The sequence below is a fragment of the Lathyrus oleraceus genome, chromosome 1 (assembly GCF_024323335.1).
Source record: "Lathyrus oleraceus cultivar Zhongwan6 chromosome 1, CAAS_Psat_ZW6_1.0, whole genome shotgun sequence".
Taxonomy (NCBI): domain Eukaryota; kingdom Viridiplantae; phylum Streptophyta; class Magnoliopsida; order Fabales; family Fabaceae; genus Lathyrus; species Lathyrus oleraceus.
In genome coordinates this window covers 28,917,192-28,937,767 of record NC_066579.1, presented here as the reverse complement: position 1 = coordinate 28,937,767, position 20,576 = coordinate 28,917,192, and the positions used below count along the sequence as shown (strand labels likewise).

General features: G+C 33.6%; 1 protein-coding gene across 2 annotated transcripts in view; it reads left to right on the top strand.

Annotated features, from left to right (window-relative positions):
- Positions 1-17,517, top strand: part of LOC127075273 (187-kDa microtubule-associated protein AIR9) — a 32,696-nt gene extending 15,179 nt beyond the window's left edge. Inside the window, exons 25-37 of one of the 2 annotated variants that reach the window (XM_051016786.1) lie at positions 2,130-2,252; positions 3,181-3,373; positions 3,459-3,580; positions 3,717-3,924; positions 5,863-5,936; positions 6,045-6,183; positions 6,854-7,035; positions 9,635-9,790; positions 12,398-12,529; positions 16,326-16,384; positions 16,572-16,604; positions 16,730-16,861; positions 16,972-17,517. In XM_051016786.1, the coding sequence (XP_050872743.1) occupies positions 2,130-2,252; positions 3,181-3,373; positions 3,459-3,580; positions 3,717-3,924; positions 5,863-5,936; positions 6,045-6,183; positions 6,854-7,035; positions 9,635-9,790; positions 12,398-12,529; positions 16,326-16,384; positions 16,572-16,604; positions 16,730-16,861; positions 16,972-17,148 (1,730 nt within the window). In that variant the 3' untranslated portion in view covers positions 17,149-17,517. The remainder of the gene's footprint in view (positions 1-2,129; positions 2,253-3,180; positions 3,374-3,458; positions 3,581-3,716; positions 3,925-5,862; positions 5,937-6,044; positions 6,184-6,853; positions 7,036-9,634; positions 9,791-12,397; positions 12,530-16,325; positions 16,385-16,571; positions 16,605-16,729; positions 16,862-16,971) is intronic. The other variant, XM_051016842.1, reaches the window with a different exon arrangement.
- The last annotated feature ends 3,059 nt before the right edge of the window (positions 17,518-20,576 follow it).

Genomic DNA, 20,576 nt, shown 5'->3' with positions numbered 1-20,576 from the left:
ACGCTTATTATTTAATACTATTTATTAATTAAGAATGGTAGTATAAATTAAAGTATGATTTTTCCACATAAAGGAATATTCCAAGTGTTTCACAACATTAAACTAAGTTAATTAATAATTCATAACCATCATTCCAAAAGTTCATAACAACCCAGTACTAAGTTCATAAAGTTACTCAAAGACTATGTTTAAAATAAGTAGGTCAAAAGACATAATCCATAGAAACAAGTCTAGATATCTAAGAAATTATCCAATCCCATATCATGATAGTTATTGAGATCGTCATTCTCTTCCACTTCAATGGCATCATCTTCAACAATAGAAGGAACACCCAAATCATCACCAAGAACATTACCAATACCACTGGCATCTTTTTCAACATCAAGTGAGATGTCATCTTCATTCTCATTATCCTCCACTTGGATCGTTTGTATGTCTAAGTGTAGTGATTCTTCCTTACATGCTATCTCCCCTTGGCTCTTTCTTTTTCCACTTGAATCAGCAACATAAGCGTCATTAGCTTCAATGTCAAATACATTTGACTTTTTTAGCAACATTTTTTGCAAGTTATAAACAATATCCATCATGTCTTTCTTGACATACTCAGGAACAACTTTACAAGGCTTAGCATCTCACTGGTTCCAGCCAAATGATGCTTCAAACGACAAACACCTCCTGTAAACTCACTCTCACAAAATTTACACTTGATTCTTCTTGTAGCTGCATCAATCGTAACACAATGTTTTCATGCTGAGTTACTCTTCATTCCAAGGGCATTTATCAGCAGGAACATTATGGGCATTTATCAGCAGGAACATTATGAGACTCACTCCCTGTAGATGGCTGTAGCAGCAGGAACATTATGAGACCGACTTCATGCAGATAGTTGAGCACTCTGAGACCCACCTGAAGCCATTACATCAATTGTCAAAGAAAAAAAGAAGAAACAGATTGTAAATTTCTGAAATAGAGTGTTAAGAAGAATTAAGAGGCTTAAGAAAGAGTTGAAGAGTAATTTATGAAGAAGAGTCTAGGGGAAACTGTTGCAGGGAAGAGGAGCTGGCAGCACGAACAGAGGAGACACCAATGCAGTATCACATGGAGGCGAGACCGACGTTCGAAGGTAGGGAACGACACTTGGCGTTTTTCGTTCGTGGGTAGCAAGTGAGTGAGGAGGGAGATTGAACTCGAAGGGTTCTGTTTGTTATACAAAACTGCTAATTATTTTAAAAAATCCAACCTGAGGATGGAAGGCCCAAACGAAACTGTGGCTCTGCACGGAGGTGTTACGATCTTGCTGCAAAACACGCGATCTGGACCATAATCCCTTCCGGCGATCTTAATTGAATTGAGGCACAATTCCATGTTGGAGGATGAAAGATCGTATGGTCCTACAACCTAACACTCAAGCACTCAATCTGGACTGCCTTGACTTTTTAGTTCTTTCTCATGTGATATGACTTTGTGACCGAATGGAATGAAATATAATGAAATAGAGTGGAATAGAGCGAAATCGAACAAAGATTTCATTATTTGGGAATAGAGCGAAATCAAACTATCTCATTTCTTTGCATACATCCAAAATGAGAGGAATGAAAATAGGAGGATTGGATTCCCTTCATCCATTATTTACAAATCTAAACAATGAGATCTAATTATTTACCACTCTATTTCATTCCATCACACAACGTCAATCCAAGCATAGCTTTATTTTTTTCATTATTTGTGTTCTCATTTTATATATGATGATAAACATTTCCCATAAAAATATGTAGATATCTAATACAAAATCGTTAGTATTTAAGTTTAGACCCAAAATATATTATAAGAAGATTAAATATTTTACTCAATAATGGCAACACACGAATTACCATAATTTAATGTATACATATATATTAAAAAGAATGGTATTAAATTTACATATTTTGAATATAAATCGTGTGCATCAAGTGCCAATCATATAATAAACTGATGTGTAATACTAAGTGTAGTATTCATTTAATCTTTTGATTAGTAATTATTCAAAAGTGCTAGATATTTTTAAAAATGTAAATTTAACGTATACCCGTGTATGGCACGGGTCACTGCACTTGTTATGGAAAACTGAAATGCTTGATATTTGTGATTAGCAGAGTTTTTGGATTTGACTCTTGATGATGTTGGTGCCTGCATTGAGCTTGTCTTCACACCTGTGTGCAAAGATGGAACTAAAGGCAACCAAAAGAATGTGGTATCTGATATGATTTCTCCTGGTAAGATTGTTTTTTGCACGATATTCGAAAAATAATGTGAATTTTATGTAACATGGTCCTAATTTTGTAGCTGGAGTCCATGATACATTCTGTGATAGCTTTTCTGATAATTACTTTAACCAAGTATATTACTAATTTACTTTAACTAAATAAAAATTAATTTTTATTAATTCAATAGGGTAAATCTTTGACAAAATAATATCTTCGCTACTTAATGAGTAATTAATAAAAAAGTTACTGAGTTTGAATATCGTCATAGTCATACGTCTAAAACCTGTAGGCTTTGTTTGGGATTTGGAGGCGAGGAACAGATGATTAGAGAGGAAAATAGGTAAATCTTTAACTATTTTTGAAAGAGAGCTTCTTAGTAAAATGATAAATGAATATTTGTTATTAATATATTTTTAATATTTAGGTTATTATAACAATATAGATTAGATTTGAAGAGTAAATCTAACCTGTCAAAAACCCTTCAAACCCCCCTCCAATATAATTTTTAGTTCCTCCAAATTAGGTGGATCTTATGTTTTGAAGAAAAGTAAGTCCTCCAAAGCTCTCCCCTCTCAAATCCTTCAATTCTCTCCACTTCATCATTCCTTTTCTTCAAAGCCCTGCCTCCCTTCCCCTTCAAACTCCCAAACAAAACCTAAATATATTTTAATAAATATATATTTTTTCTAACTGTAGTACCAAGTACACTGATTTCTCTGTCATCATATTTTTGACGAGCTCTTGCAGTATACAAAAATGTTTGAAAGTTCTGAATGATTGTCATCTGTGCCTATATATTCCGGTTAATGGATGATTTTTTATTTGTTTTTGTCGCTTGTGTGTATGTTTGTATGCATGTATCAATTCTGTAATATTGTGTAATGGGTATATACATCTCCTATGTAATTAATTTGTTCTTTTTCTATTCTGAGCTCAGCGGATCCTAAGGGAATAGAGCTCTTAATTCCTGACTGTTGCGAAGACAGACAGGTTACCCCATTTAGGATATATTTTGGTGGACATGAAGGAGTTGGAGAATATATTTGGTACAGGACAAAGATTAAGCTTGAAGGATCTGCACTACTAAATATATCTAATGCTTCTGACATTGAGATATGCGGGACAGAGCTGTAAGTACCAACATATTGTATTGTAATTGTATATGAAAAATTATATCTACATGAAATTGAAGATTAATTTTCATTGTCATGGCAGAACGTATAAACCAACTCTTAAAGATGTTGGATCTTTTTTGGCCTTGTATTGGGTGCCAACTCGCGTGGATAGCACTTGTGGAGAGCCTTTGGTTGCAATTTGCAACACCCCAGTTTCCCCTGGTATAATTGTAGCTCTAGCTTGAAGTTCTTTATTAACTATCTCTGATGCTTTTAAAGTGGGTTCTGTTTAATCACATCTGATGTAGAGTGTGATATTTAGTAGTTTTTGTTGTCTTACTCCTATATTAATTTGCAGCACCTCCGGTAGTTGCTAATGTACGTGTGAAAGAGTTATCTTTGGGAATTTACTCTGGCGAAGGTGAATATTTTGGTGGATATGAAGGAGAAAGTCTTCTTAGCTGGCACAGAAAAGATAGTGAGGGGACTGTTGAGCTGATTAATGGAGCAAGTTCTAGAACCTACAATGTTACTGATTCAGATTACACTTTTCGTTTGTTGTTTGGGTAATGTTTCTAGATTTTTCTTTAGCTTTTCATGTTTTACCATGAAGAATGTCAATGATATGGCATGATAAACATAACAACTTTGTAAAACTCTCAGATTCAGAATGTGGAAGAAGAGATAGCTTTTTTTAATGCTATTTCTCCCTCACTTCAGATTTGAAGATCTATTTAGCGAATTGCTTTTGGAAGGAATTGATTTTGAATGTGTAAATTTTTTTGTTAAAACCACCTTTTAAAATTTTAATTACAAGTGTAAGGCATCATAATTTTGCTCTCATGTGCAATGGTCAGTAAGTGATTCAAACTTCCAACATATGTTAGTCCAGTTGGTAAGTTTCAACTCATCTCACAAGGTCGTGGGGTTTGAATCCTAGTGTCGATGTAAAGATCTCGTTGGTCGGTAATATATAAGTACCTCTTATAAGTGCTCTTTGAGCCGTTGGCCTTTTCTTAACTGTGCTCTGACCCTGGGATCTAGCTCTCCCAAAGTATTTATTTTTAAAATAAAAGAATAAGTGATTCAAAATAGTATAAAATAATGCTATAAAATGACCATGCAGCAATGTAAGAACTAATTTTATTTTTATAGGGGTGAAGTTGAATTATCTGTGCAAACATCCTTGTACACTGAATTTTTACGCATGCGCACTGCTGTGATAGTCCATGACATCTTATTTTAGTGTTTGAACTTTAATATCTACCACTACATAATATGTGATTTGTGCTATTTTTGTGTTATAATATCTCAGAATATTGTAAACCTTGTATATCTTTACAATTAATTTAAAATATTTGGAATCAATTATCTTGCAATTAAGGAAGCAATCATAGGAGTTATTCCCCAATTTGTTTTATTATGTTTGTTAGCAGGCTTAAGCTTGTACTGCATTTATAGACTAGTGCACGACCAAATCATCTGCATAAAGAGGTTGCTTATAATAGTATTGTTTCAGATCATGCATCACATCAACCGAATATCATTTGAGAAACTCCTCCCCTTTACTCTCTTTACACGTAAACCCTGTAATTCCAACAAGATAAAGAATTAAGATCTATTTTGTTCATAATATCATGTTGGTACTTGTTGAGAGTCCCACATCAATTTGTTTTATTATTTTTGTTAGCAGGCTTAAGCTTGTACTGCATTTATAGACTAGTGCATGACCAAATCATCTGCATAAAGAGGTTGCTTATAATAGTATTGTTTCAAATCATGCATCACATCAACCGAATATCATTTGAGAAACTCCTCCCCTTTACTCTCTTTACACGTCAACCCTGTAATTTCAACAAGATAAACAATTAAGATCTATTTTGTTGATAATATCATGTTGGTACTTGTTGAGAGTCCCACATCAATTAGAGATATGGTCTAGTTAGTGCATAGAAAGCTTGAGCAGTCCTCGTACAAGTCAGTTTTTTGTGTCCCAACCCAAATTCTATGATATTGGACCCTATCATAGATCTGTTACTGGGCTGTCCAAATTATCTATGTACCAAGCCCAACAACATTGAGCATATGGTGGTTTATCAGAAAGAAAAATTCAGGACCCACATTAATTATAGTGTATACTGCCTAGTAAGAGCTAGTAAAAGCTTGGACAGTCCTCACTTTAGAAGACGTTTTTGTAGGGTTGAGTTAGGCCTATAATATAAGATGGTATTAAAGACTATTTTAGTCTCTTATTGGGTCAAGATTTCTATTATTGCACCAACATTTGTTGACATTCTCGATATTCCATCTGTATTAATCCACACTTAAGGTGTTTAGCCCTAAGAGTGAAGGAGTGTGTTTAAAGTCTTACGTTAAATAGATATATGGTCTAGGTAGTGATTATAAGTCTTGGGAAGTCCTAAACTTACTAGCTGATATTGTGGGGCTGAGTTATGCTTGGAACCTTAATTCTACTATGTGCTAATTTTTTTTCTTCCTTTCAGATATACTCCAGTTCGTTCAGATTCAGTTGTGGGTGAACTTAAGTTATCTGATCCAACTGACATTGTTTTCCCAGGTAACCACTGTGCAAATACGTGATTTTTTAAAATGATAAAACACTATTCACCTTCAAAATTTTAAGTTGTTCTTGGTAAGTAATTGGGGTTCTTGCATTGTCCTCTAGAGCTTCCATATGCAGAGATGCTTGCTCTGACCGGAAAGGCAGTTGAAGGTGACTTACTTACAGCTGTTGAAGTGATTCCAAATAGTGAGATGCAGCAACATGTCTGGAGCAAGTACAAGAAAGATATAAGATACCAATGGTATGGTCTTATACTTTACATTGATGCAGAACTACAATATTTCTCATTGAACAATTTACTTTTTAATTTATTCCCTGGTGTCAAATACAGTAATAGCTGGTAGTCTCTCACTCCTACTAGCTGTATAATTACCATTTTCATTTGAGCTCACAAACCTAGGTTGAAGTCTGCAAATTTATCTTTATATCGGGTAATAATAAATATATTATACCATGTAAATAAATAATAAAATTTCCTACAATACTAAGATTCCAACACAACTTGGATTTGTTTTATTTATTTAAGAACTATAATTCACCTACATTGTTTCTCAAGCTGATACATTTGTTTCGCAAAAGATTCTTCTGAGGGGTATTGTTTATTAATAAATAAAGATCATGCACTAGTAACATGCCAAGGTGGCTTTCAAAAGTGATTCAATAAAAAAATTACCAAATCCTAATATATTGTATGGAGCAGTTGTGAGCTCAGATGAAAATGATGGTTATGCAGAGATAGCAGTTACAATTATATTTGTGATGATACTTTTTCCATGTGGTTCAATATTTCTTGTAAGTAACAATTATATTTGTAGTTGTATTTATATCTATATTATGATGAGAACAACAATTGCAAACTTGCGATGATTTTAATCAAAGCCCTTATTTGTATAACATTAATATTATTGCAGGTTTTGTTCATCAGAAGTGGGAGACAGTTTTTCATATGAGCCATTACCCAATAAAAGTTCTTGCTCATATAGGGTGCGGTTTGAGGATATTGGCCGTTGTTTGAAATGTGAATGCGTTGTAACTGATGTGTTTGGACGGTCGAGTGAGGTGGTATACATTGAGACAACTTCTGTATTGCCAGGTAATTTCCTTGAGTGCACACGTCTTCTTGCTTTACCATTATACCCATTTTGCAGATTGTACCCTAAAAAAATAGTTTCCCTATTTAGTTAGGTCATGGTTGTTTATGAGATGTGGAGAACAACTAAAAAAAGTTGTGTACAGAGAAATGTAGAGAGAAAGGGTGCCTAAAAAGAGAATAGAATTTACTAACTAGACATTTGTCAGGCTTCGTGTGTTTGTATCTATATGGGAAGAATAAGGATAGGTAACTAGTGTAGGGAAAACAACCCTACACAAGTAAGCTCAATTATGAGAGCTGTGTAGTTTTGACACAGAAATTTGACAACAATTTATAGGGTTAACGCAGATCAAATGCGATTAATTTCATTATGTGGATGGTTAATGTTTAATAAATTGTCACAACTCATTAACCATCTACTAAACATAATTAACATTTTCGAACATCATTAACTAGGATTATCATGTGTAAACTTGAACACAAGTTATGGTTAATGGATATGATGTATATTTGAACATTTGAAAATCATGTATATTTGACCACAATTTGGATGGTTAGTAGATATAATGTATTTGAACATCAATTCGTAGTTAAATAACTTCATCCCCTAAATTAAATTACTTTCTTTAGAGGCGTCAAGTGCACGGTATTATGGAATGTCATTTGTTTCATGCACTCAACCACAACTAGTAAGAAACTTATTTTTTGATGTACTCGGGCTGCTATGCTATTGTTAATATCTGGAATGAGACTTGCGCGACGCGCGGGCTTAGATGAGTTATTTAAGTAGTATTGGTTTTGATAGGATTTTGTTTTTATAGTATTGAATTTTTGTTATTAAGACAATAGAATGAAGAGAATAAAACATTAAAATTAAAATTGAAAATGTAAAATAAGTGCATAAAATTTTGTCTTTATTTATACTCTCTAAGAATGTTTCTTCGCCATTGTGTGGATTGAAGACAATTTAAATTCTAAAATTCAAACATCATATAAATAATCATCATGGTAGACATTAAAATTTAAAATGAAAGTCTTGATATTCTAATATATTTTGGTAGTAAAAAAAATTGAGTATGACTTTTAAACCAAATACAATGATATTGTTTGTGTCTATTTGAGTATGTCATTTATTTTCAACATATATAAAAGTTATTTAATTTAATTGAATTTTTTATAATGTTAATTAAATATAATTTATTAATATATTATAGAAAATTTATATGTAAAAGATTATATATATTATAGCTGAAAAATGATTGTCTAATTTTTTATTTTTTTTGTAACATGTAATTGTAGATATAATTAAGAATTATATTTTAGAAAGAATTTAAAATATTTGTATGTGTATTTAAAAAAGTTATAATTAAACTTAAAAATATTGTATTTGAAATATTAGTATGTCTATTTAAAAGTTATAATTAAACTTAAAAATATTGTATGACTATTTTATTTTAAGCATTGTCATAAGATTTTTTTTTACTCTAGTTTTAAAACGGTTAAATATGAATTATTATTCATTCACTTAAAAAATTTATTTAAAATTTTAGTGGAATATAAAAATGTAATTTTTTTTATAAATTTTATGAATGGAACGTTACATATTATAGTGAAATAAATATTAGAAGTTTTAGATGGTTATATTTTGAATAGTTCCACATCAGATTTTAATTGATGTGGCAAGTTAGATGATGATTTGTCAATAAAATAAATTGTGGCTTAGATTTAATAGATTATAATAGATAGATAATTGTATGACCATTTTATTTTAAGCATTGTCATAAGATCTTTTTACTATAGTTTTAAAACGGTTAAATATGAATTATTATTCATTCACTTAAAAAATTTATTTAAAATTTTAATGGAATATAAAAATGTAGTTTTTTTTATAGATTTTATGAATGGAACGTTACACATTATAGTGAAATAAATATTAGAAGTTTTAGATGGTTATATTTTGAATAGTGCCACATCAGATTTTAATTGATGTGGCAAGTTAGATGATGATTTGTCATTAAAAAATAATTTTTGGTTTAGATTTAATATATTATAATAGATAATAGATGATAGATAATAGATATAATAGATGCTTAGTGTATCACAAATATACTTAACCTGATTACAAACAAGAGCTTTTAGTCTGACATGTCTGCCAGCAGCTCTCCAGTTTAGTCCCTGCTATAATTATTTTATAATAGTATGATCGACGGCCTCTGTATGCTTTGCATATCATTTAATAGGGAATTTAGAGACTGGCAAGATGCTTGATTATTAGGTGTATGTGGATGACACACTGATCACAGACAATGGTTATAATGTATCAGTTGTTTTTACTTTGGTGCTCTGAAGTACTTTATAGGCAATCAAGCTGCACATTTAAGGAAGTGTCTCTCTTTTCTCAGAGGAATGACACAATGAATTTACCATTTGAAAAATGTAATTGAATTGACTCTTTTATCTGGCAAAATTGGAGGTCTTGTGCTATCTAAATACAAAATTAGTGTTTTAACATTATGACATTTATTTTATGATTGATTCTCCCTTGCATTTTTGTCATGATTTATGCTTTGCTATAAGTATTACATGTGCATTCTCTTAGGGATTCCTAGAATACACAAGCTGGAGATTGAGGGAAGGGGATTCCATACCAATCTTTATTCTGTTCGTGGCACTTATAGTGGTGGGAAGGAAGGCAAAAGCAGAGTCCAGTGGCTTAGATCAATGGTTGGAAGTCCCGATCTGATCTCTATACCAGGTATGCTAAATCCTTTAGATCACTAAAAAGAGTTAGTATTTCCAGTTAAAGCTGTAGATAAGTACTGTGATTGAATTTCAATACATAAACCAGATGAACTAAGTTGCATTTTCTTTTCTTTAGAAACATGAATAAATTGACCTTAAAATAACAATGATGAATTAGGATTACTATAAAACATGCCTGTATTTTATCTGTTACTTTTTTAATACTACTACTACTACTATTACCAATTTTGAATCTAAACTCAAATTAAAAAGGGATTGGCATTTTTTTCTGAAAAAATACGATAATCCTATTGAGGATGTTGCGATGTAAGAAAAAAGATAATAAGTGAAAAAGAATACTTTTTTCTTTTAACGTGCTTGTTTATTTTTTAGATAACTTTGACATATGAGTTCTATTTTATCATGCAAATCTCTTTTATTTCTCTTTGGCATGAAATGGCTTAAAATGTTTTTAGTCATGCAAAATAGGATTGTTATTTCTTGAATTGGTCCCCCTCCCGACTCATTTTGAGTCTTGCAAACTTAAGTCTTTGAAAGTTTTTCGTTTTCCTGCATTTAATTGGAATTTGTAATAGAACAAAGGATCAAAGATGACATCACTTTGTTACGAGATTGTTTGGTTATATGTTAGTGAATTTCATGATTGACTGGGAAGTTTTTAATCTTTAGGTGCATGGATGGCCATAAAACTTAAATTGAACTGTCTTTCTTTTCATTTATTTTTCTATCTAGATAGAACTGCCCCGTAATTTTGTCTTTTTCAAGTCTTTCGCCTAGAATCCACAACATTCCATCAATCTTTGTAGGATAAATAAATCCTTTTAAAGTGGTACTCTTAATAATTCAAAAGAAGCTTCACTTAGTTGGGATGAAGCAGATTCTGAAAAAAATCTATTAGTTGAGTATTGCAATGAAGCTAAACAGACATCACAGACACAACAAGGTCCTTTCCCTCGACAAATGCATCCTTGATTTGAGTGAGCAGACTGTCATCGGTTGGAAGCTTGAGATCATCCTTAGTGTTACCATTTTCTGTAAGCAGATTATCCTTAGTGTTACCATTTTCTGTAAGCAGATTATCCTTAGTGTTACCATTTTCTGTAACCAGACTCACAAATCCATGCTTAGAGATATCAATGAGCTGGTAGTCAGTACGATTCATATGGGGAATGTCACAATAATGGGAAGAAGGCAACAATATCTTTAAGTTTCTTCCCAGTGAAGATATCAATAGCAACAAAATGACACTTCACATGACCGTGCTTTCCAGTCTTGGATGTGGGCACCGGCGGTACCGGCCTGCCGAGGTAAGTTTTGGAGGCACTGGCGTTGACCTTGGATTCGAATTGATGCTCTTCGTCCGACATGGTGATGAGTTAGAGAAGTGTTGTGGCGGTGACAGATAAGAACAATTAGAAGAGAGAAGGTTTTTTTATTCCTTCGGCTTCAACGATATTGAACACTGATTTTGCAAGAGGACCACTGATTTTGAAAAACAAAGCACCTAAATGGCATGAACAACTTCAATGTTGGTGCTTGAATTTCAAGGGACAGGTTATAGTGGCTTTAGTTAAGAATGTCCATCTGTGATGTGATCGGAAAGAACCTTCAATTTCTGGAGTCAATTTGAAATGGGATTGGAAAGAACCCTAAGCCCTAGTTCGATTTGAGGAGAAATTGCAGAATCAGAACGAAGAAGAAAGTGGAAACCAAAGAAGACGAAGGTACTTTGCCAACTCAGCTGCGATGAGTACAAACATTAATGTTGTTTGATGAAAATGGACGGACATGACTCATATGACGCTGTTTTAAGAGTTAAAGGATCAGGTCGTACTTTTTAAAACTTAAGGGACCAAATGGAACCCTGAGGTAAAGTTAAGGGACTAAAAACGGTATTTTGCCTAAATTCTGTATTCTAACTCCATGATTAACTATTTATTAGAAATGGAAAACTATAAAATGCTGCCAAAGAATTTCTGTCCTCATCCTAAATTCAATTAATAGAAAATGCTCCAGGCTGTTAGTTGAGACCCAACATTCATTGAAAATCATGTATAATCTATACCTAAAATACCTAGTAACCTTGGAAAATAACCTGTAAACCGCACATAAGGGGAGAGAGTTCTGTGGTCAGCGACCTTGATATGAATTATTTGTACTGTTTGATTTATTACTTTCCAAATAAAGGACCACAGGAACCTGTGTCTGTAAGAGCCTCAGCAGGAAGGAATTTCTGCTTATTTGAGTGAGTTAAAGATTGGAAAACTAATCTACAATTATGAAGAGAATTCAAAGGCCAAATACATTCACATTGCTGAAGTGAGATATGGGGTTTTGCCCAAGAATTGCACGTATTTATTTTAAACATTATCCCCAACACAAATACATTTATAACATGAAGGATAATATTATCACATGATCCTAAAACACAATATCTTCTCTAATCTATCCCTAATTTTCACAAACAATATCATGAACAATATTCTCTTCTAATCTATCCGTAAGCTGTACCCATGCTTTCTGGATTAACCTTACATGAACAATATTCTCTTCTATTGTGTATCTAAGTTAATTAAACTGTTTTTTTATTGAACTTCAGGAGAAACAGGCAGAATGTATGAAGCAAACGTTGATGATGTCGGCTATAGGTTGGTGGCCATATACACTCCTATCAGAGAGGATGGAGTAGAGGGCCAATCAGTTTCTGTATCCACAGATCCAATTGCAGTTGGTAAGTTGAAAGTCTTTATCTAAATGATAACATGATTTGATGCTCTTGAAATACAAGAGATTAAGAGATATTTGAATAAATCATATGTTTTGAAAAGTACTATGGAGACTTTATTATATATAGAGAGATTACAACTAATTATATGATATAAGCTATTTGAGACTATTCTATATACAAATATTCTTAACGCTGTATATTTATAAATATCAACATTCCCCTCAGGTTTGAGCATATAAGTCAAATGCACCAAGCTTGTTACATATATAATTAATTCTGGGGCTTCGTAGGGATTTTGTAAACACGTCTGCCAATTGATCATTAGAGTTGACAAAGCTTGTGACGATGTCACTTGACTCGATCTTCTCTCTGACAAAGTGACAGTATATCTCAATATGTTTGGTCCTCTCATGGAAGACTGGATTTGAAGCAATGTGCAATGCAGCTTGATTATCACAAATAAGATTCATTGATCTTGCTTCTTCAATTTGAAGTTCCTTGAGCAACTGTTTTAATCAAATAAGTTCACATGTTGCCATTGTCATGGCCCTATACTCTGCCTCGGCGCTTGATCTTGCAACTTTATTTTGTTTCTTACTTTTTCAAGATATAAGGTTTCCTCCAACAAGTACACATTACCTAAAGGTGGATCGTCTATCAATAGGTGATCCTGTCCAATCATCATTAGAGTATCCAACTATCTGAGTATGTCCTTTATCTTCACACACTAGACCTTTTTCTGGAGCACATTTGATGTATCTCAGAATCCGGATAACAACATCCCTGTGTTCCTGACAAGGGGAATTTAAGAACTGACTTACCACACTAACTGCAAAAGAAATGTCTGAAAAATTGACTGTGAGATAATTCAACTTTCCAACCAATCTCTTATACTTTCTTGAGTCAGATAGAGGCTCCCCCTGATTGGGTAGTAGTTTGACACTTGGATCCATAGGAGTATAAGTTGGTTTAACATTCAACAAACATGTTTCTTCCAAAATATCCATAGCATATTTCCGCTGAGAAATCACCATATCATCTTTAGATTGGGCTACCACAATACCCAAGAAATAGCGGAGTTTACCAAGATCTTTTATCTGAAATTGATTTGAGAGATGTTGTTTTAACTGGAGTATACCCTGTTGATCACTACCAGTTATGACAATATCATCTACATAGACAATAAGATAAATACACCTTTGGGCTGAGTAACGATAAAAAACAGAATGGTTTGACCTAACTCAACCCTACAAAACCGTTTGGTAGAGTGAGGGTTGTCCCCACTTATAAATTCATGTTCAGGCCATATATTATCCGATGTGGGACTCTTAACAACCATAAAGAGACCTGTGTAAAAAAGGTGACAATGTGAAAAACCATCAATAAAGGTATCACCAAAATGACATCTGTTAGACTTCTTTACATTGTTCAAAAATAGAAAATAATTCAGATCTATTCTTCATTAAAAATAACCACGTGCAACGTGAAAAATCATCAATAAAGATGACAAAATACCTAGACTTAAGAGTAGAGACAATACGCGGGGGACCCCAAACATCGGTGTGAACTAAAGTAAAAGGGAACGAAGCTCGTTTATTGACACGACTCACAATGTAAATTAAATACCTTTGATAAATTTGACACCAATTTATGTAGTTTCGAAAGTCTGGGATGACCTAACTAAGCATGAATAGAGAGTGGAGAATCTTTGGCTGAGCATGTTAGAGATGACACTGAGAGATAATAAAGGCCTTGAGACTCGCATCTGACGACAATTGTCAGTCCCAAACTTCGATCCTGCACGGTAACATTATTGTTAGTGAAGGTGACATTACAATCAAGAGAACCAGTGTGTGCTACCGAAACAGTAGAATCTAAGTTCGGATGATTCTGAGAAAATCATCGTAGTTTGGCGTAAAGTTATGAGGAGTATCCATGAGTATCTGAAGAGAGAAAATATCACGCGAATCAGGTGAAAAAGGTTTTGTTTGAACTGGATCACAATTTTCCACAAATGGAAAATAAAATCTGAGACCAAATCTGAAACAGTTGCACTATGGAGAGTGGGGTGGCTAGATCGGAGGTGGCGCTTCTGCCGATAGGGTTAGTTTGTTGGAAGGTCGCCGGGAACAATAGCGACAGTGCGGTGGTGACCGTAGAATTTTGAAAACTGATGTCGGAATGAGTGACGACAGTGTATGGAAGGCAAATCAGAATTATGACACGGTTTGCCAAAAATTTCTCACTGGAAGACAGTGAGTCAACCGGGTAAGGTACGTTGAAGGGTTGTCTCTCAGTAGGCTCTGGATACCATGTTGAAATACAAGAGACTAAAAGACATATGAATAAACTGTGTGTTTTGAAAAGAACTACGGAGACTTTATTATATATAGAAAGATTATAAGTAATTACATGATATAATCGATGTGATCGATGTGAGACTATTTTATGTACAAATATTCTTAATACTATATATTTATAAATATCAACATATATAATAGGAAATTGTCATTTGATATTATATAGTACACTAAGGCGAGTTGCCAAAAATTTATTGGTGGCTAGTTTTTATATACGACTACAAATTCATTAATATGACAGATTATGTATGTATTTTTACAATACACCAATCTCTGATCACTGCATGTGGTAGCCAGCCCCTAAAATAGTTGGGTGGTATATCATTATTTGCCGTTGAAGCAAAGTGTTATTCGTAATTATATGATTGAATTAGTGGTTAAACAATGCTAGAAATATAAAAAAGAGATCAAAATGAGGTCGAATAGAATAATTGTGAAGTGTGATCGCGTTATGATATAAGGGAGTTAGAGAACGGTTAAGGTATTTAAATTATTAGAGGGGATATCTTGTATGAATATGATAAATAAGAAGAGAGGGTGGGCATTCTTTATTTTGGAGACTTAATGAGTGGAGTAATCCTTTGTAGAAGTGGGAAACAGTTGGAGTAAAGGTCCCTTTATGTTAAGAGTCCCACATTGGACAATATATGACATGAACATGTCTTTATAAGTGAGGGCAATCCTCATCCTACATGCTGGTTTTGTAGGGTTGAGTTAGATCCAACTACATTTCTTAACATGGTATCAAAGTTTGGTTTGGTTTTCGCTATCAGACCACCCGTCATTTATTTTCATGCTTCAGATATTCAGTCCTGGGCGTGAAGGGGTGTGTTAAGTGTCCCACATTGGACAATATATGGCAGGAACATGTCTTTATAAATGGGGACAATCCTTGGACGTGAAGGGGTGTGTTAAGTGTCCCACATTGGACAATATATGGCAGGAACATGTCTTTATAAGTGGGGACACCCTACAAGCCGGTTTTGTAGGGTTGATTTAGGTCCAACCACATTTCTTAACACTTTTATGTATTAAATCACTCAATAAATCTTTCTTTGTAAATGTTTCTATAATATTTAACCAAAAATGAAATTGGACTATGTGTTCAGTTTCTTGATTAGATGGTTGGAATAAGGAAATCAATTTCTTGGGTGATAATCCTAGTGTTGTGAGTGAGATATGGAAATTCCAAGGAATCGGAATGTAAACTGTGGTCTGATCTTTAGTTGTAGTTGCAAACTTTTCAAAACGTGGTGGTGTTTTGTTCTGTGCATGCCTTTTCTTTTAAATAAAAGTGTTTGTAAAATCAGGCTCTAAAACAATGCACTTCCTATATTAATCATTATTGTGAGGCCTTTACATGCCTTTTTTTGTTTAAAATGAAAGAAGTTTTCATCTTAATATAGTAGGATTTATATCTGACCCCTAATTCCATGCAGAGCCCGATGTTCTTAAAGAAGTGAAGCAGAACCTTGATCTGGGATCAGTGAAATTTGAGGTAGGTTATATCTATTTGACATAAGTGTGGCAATGCATTAAGTTAAATATCCCATGCCCTAGTTCTGCTGGTGTTATGATATTGGTGTCTAGGAACATTTAAATTTTAGTTCACAAGAGAATATGACATGTTGGTAAAACCAAATTGTGTAAGTAACTGAAATATGCTAAATCTACTTCTGTGGCAGGTATTGTGTGACAAAGACCAAACCTCGAAAAAGGTATCTTTAATAATAGTCATAATAGTCTTATGATGTTTTCATTTGAATTGGATGGATTCATTTTAAAAGTACTGGAAAAGCAAAAAGGACTATTCCTATTTTTGACATAATAATTTCTATTTCAGATTTCATCAGTGGGCACATATGAAAGACGAGTTCTTGAGATTAACAGGAAGAGGGTAAAGGTGGTAAAGCCTGCCACCAAGACTTCCTTTCCAACAACAGAAATCCGTGGTAGTTATGCCCCTCCCTTTCATGTAAGTTTGGGTGATGACACGTGAAACACATTTACCTTCATCGGCCATGCAATGTCATTGCTAGATTATTATTTCCTTGATTTACCTGTGTTGACATTTGAATGTATCAGGTGGAGCTTTTCAGGAATGATCCACACCGTCTAAAAATTGTAGTGGACAGTGAGAATGAGGCTCACTTGATGGTGCAGTCCCGACACATTCGGGATGTTATTGTTCTTGTGATTAGAGGACTTGCTCAACGATTCAACAGCACTTCCCTCAATTCTCTTCTCAAGATAGAGACATGATTGTTTTTTACTTGTTGAAACATTGTATAGTCAGTCGCATTTGATTTGGGAAACCAAGTTTCTGAAACCAGTTATCTCAAGGTTTGCCTGTCATGTTTTGAAACGAGGTTTGCTTGTTCTGAGTGCAAAGTATTGTTTTGAGAGAACAGTTATTGATGCCATAATTATTGAAGATGTGCGGAACATGAGATAATTATTACGAGTTTCACATCAGATTTTATTTCATCTATTCCATGACCGGAATAGGGGGTATTTGTTACATTGAGATTTTCAATTAGAAGAGTGATTTTAAGAAATGACAAATCTATTCAATCTCTCAATAATTAAGCCGGATCTGATGTATTGTAATGGATTCTCTTTTTTTATTGATTTTTCTGGATTTGATCAAAAATAATTCGTATATGAGATATTCAACCTAAGGGACGAATCAAAAAGGAAATCAATATTGGTTCAGCTTCGACTTTTTTTACAATGTGAATGAATCTTTTTATCCAAAGATCATAAAAAATGGATTCAGACCTCTCATGGGAATTATATTCTAGATCATATACCTATAAAATGATATTCTAGATCATATACCTATAAGGAAACACATGATCAATAAATGTTTCTCAAATTTGAAAAGGAGTCAAAACAAATGCTTTGATCTTCTTATTTTTATTTATCAAACTATGAGATATGTAAATAAGGATCTAAATACATATAAATATAAATGGTCTAAGGGGAATGTTGTGGTGCGAAAAATACTCGAGCGTAATGAACGTTCGAAATTAACAAGAGTCGCTACCGAAATTTTATTTTTTAATAGGGAAACCTTAGATAAAAAGATGGTTGTTGCAATCAAATTTAGGTTCGGGAGTTGGTTATGCGCGGGAAAGGTATAAGCATCTTGCACATCCATTGATCAATATATGTAATGGACTATTGCGCCAATGGTTATTGGACTTTCGGGGTATGTATGTCAAGTAAGGTTTGAGTTTTTCTTAAAGGGTCAAGCGATGTTGGCCTTTGGGCTTTTTAGATGTGTCGAGTGAGGTCGGGGTTTTGTCTTTAGAGGTGACGACTAAGATCGGCCTCTTTGATTGTAAATGTTTGATTTTGCTGCCATGAAACTTTTAGGTCTTTGACATATATGTGATGCCATGAAGCACAAGATGAGATGCATGGTTTGATGTCAGAGGAATGCAAAAATGGTTTATGCAAGGGTAATGATAATGCATGATATATGTAAACATGAATGATAAGCTTACAATGCATGATGATTTAGATGTTTTATCTAGTGTCCATGTAGCGTGCAATGGATAGTTAAAAATTGAACAAAATGATTACTTTCCAGCAAAGCTTCTTATCAACAAGTTATTTTATAGGATGTTGTGCTAGCATGACCTCCTGAAACTCATTTTAAACTCAATAGTCGTTGATGTATGATAGGGTTTTGCTTGAACAACTTAAAGTATGGAGAAAAGTTGTCACTTTGTAGCTTATATTGCCCTAGTCGGATGAGTCTTTGAAAAAAATTGCTTCAAAAGGAGTTTGAAAGCAGCTTCCCATAATATGACCTTGATATGGCTTGCCCCAATATTTTAAACCTTGAAGTGGTCTGCACCTAACTAACCTATTCTTGGAACAGTTTACCGAGTCTTGAAGTGATTTGCCCTAGATTTACCAAGTCTTAAAATGATTTACCTCAAATTGATCAATCTTTAGAGAGATTTGCCTCTGACCAACAGTGTCTTTAGGCGATTTACCCCTGATCAATAGAGTCCTGAGGTGGTTTGCCCCATATTGGATACTTTACGAAAGTTTGAATTCCTCGTTGATTGCTCATTGATTTCTCATTGTTGGAACTTCCTTGATGTTAACTGTTGACTTGCAGATAAAAATGTTCCTTCAAAATGGTAATTCTAATGTGATGCTCATGCAAGTTTTGAAATTAAAATTATTATTGAAATGATATTGTGGTGTATAGTGAATGGATCACTTATTATTGAAATGATATTGTGGTGTATAGTGAATGGATCATTGGTTAGCATGCAATGTTGATTTAGACATTCCAGGTGTGAAAGATGATGCGAGAACATGATACCGATACAGATGATTAGCAAATATATTTGGATTCAGGTTAACGCAACCTTGTTGTGGTATGCTTTCAAAATAAACCTTACTTCAATTAGGTCTTTTGCGGGTTGTAATATGACATGGTTCACGATTATTAAGAAAAGGATATAACACTCAAAAAAATTAATTTTAACCCTCTCATTCTCCTTTTAATGATCATCGGTCTTATGTTCAGTTAATTCTACACACACATTCAACATCCAAGAGAATTTTGCAGGTGAAGCAGTGATGGTTTGATAACCAATGAGTTTTTTTTTCTTGATGTGACAATCACCCACTTTTGTTTCTTTCCTTTTTCTTTTGGGTATGGTGGTCACATCCTCTTGCTATTTTTCAATAAGGATTTTGGTGACCCCTTTCGATTTTTTTTTTCTTTTTGCCTATTTTTTCCTTTGAATTTTTTTTTAGAACTATTTGTATGAAGTTTATTCTTTTGATTTGAAAAGGGTTGTGACTATCGTGTTAATGGTTGTGAGGAACAACGATTGTGAAATTTTTGGATTTTCATGACTTCTTCAATACTTCATGACGTGTATGAGGAAGAAAATATGGTTGAACCTCAGATTAGATGTTTTCTCTTGAAATTTTCATGCATAATCAAATTAACCAAAAAACTACTCTGCCCCTCGTTAGGATTAAGGGTTTTTGAAACTAGAAGAAACACCAACTTCTAGACACAAAAATGTTGAGTAGGGATTAACTCTGTTACTCCTTAGTATTTGGGAAGTGAAACAATACCTTACTTCGTTAGCAAGGTTTTATTTAAAACCATACTTTAGCAATTTTAGGTATTTTGTTAAAATTATCCTTCATCCAAACTTTGCTTAAACACAAATTGACAAAGGAAATAGGTGAAATGAAGAAACACTAATTTTTTTGCGAGTAAAAAATGATGGTACACAAAAGAGTGAACACGAAGGAATTGATTCCAAAGATTCATGATTATTTTATTAATGTTACCATTCAAAAGCATCAAGTTTAAAAATAAATAGCACTTAGCAAACAAGGAAATTAAAAACGAAAATGATAAAATGATCTAATGATCATCAACTTCGAGGATGAGTTTTTCTGTCTGAGTCACCGAATTTAGGAGGTGCTTCCTGAAGTCTTCGCACTCACCCGGGTGAGGGGTTGTTCATCACACTAGGATCTTCTTCGTTGAAGGTTAACAACTTTTTGTCAATAAGTTCTTATACCTTAATTTTGAAAACCCTGCAACTCTCAACAGTATGTTCAACTAATTCGTCATGGAATTCACACTTAGAATTTACATTAACCTCATGTGGGTATGGTGGCGTCAAAGGCCTGAG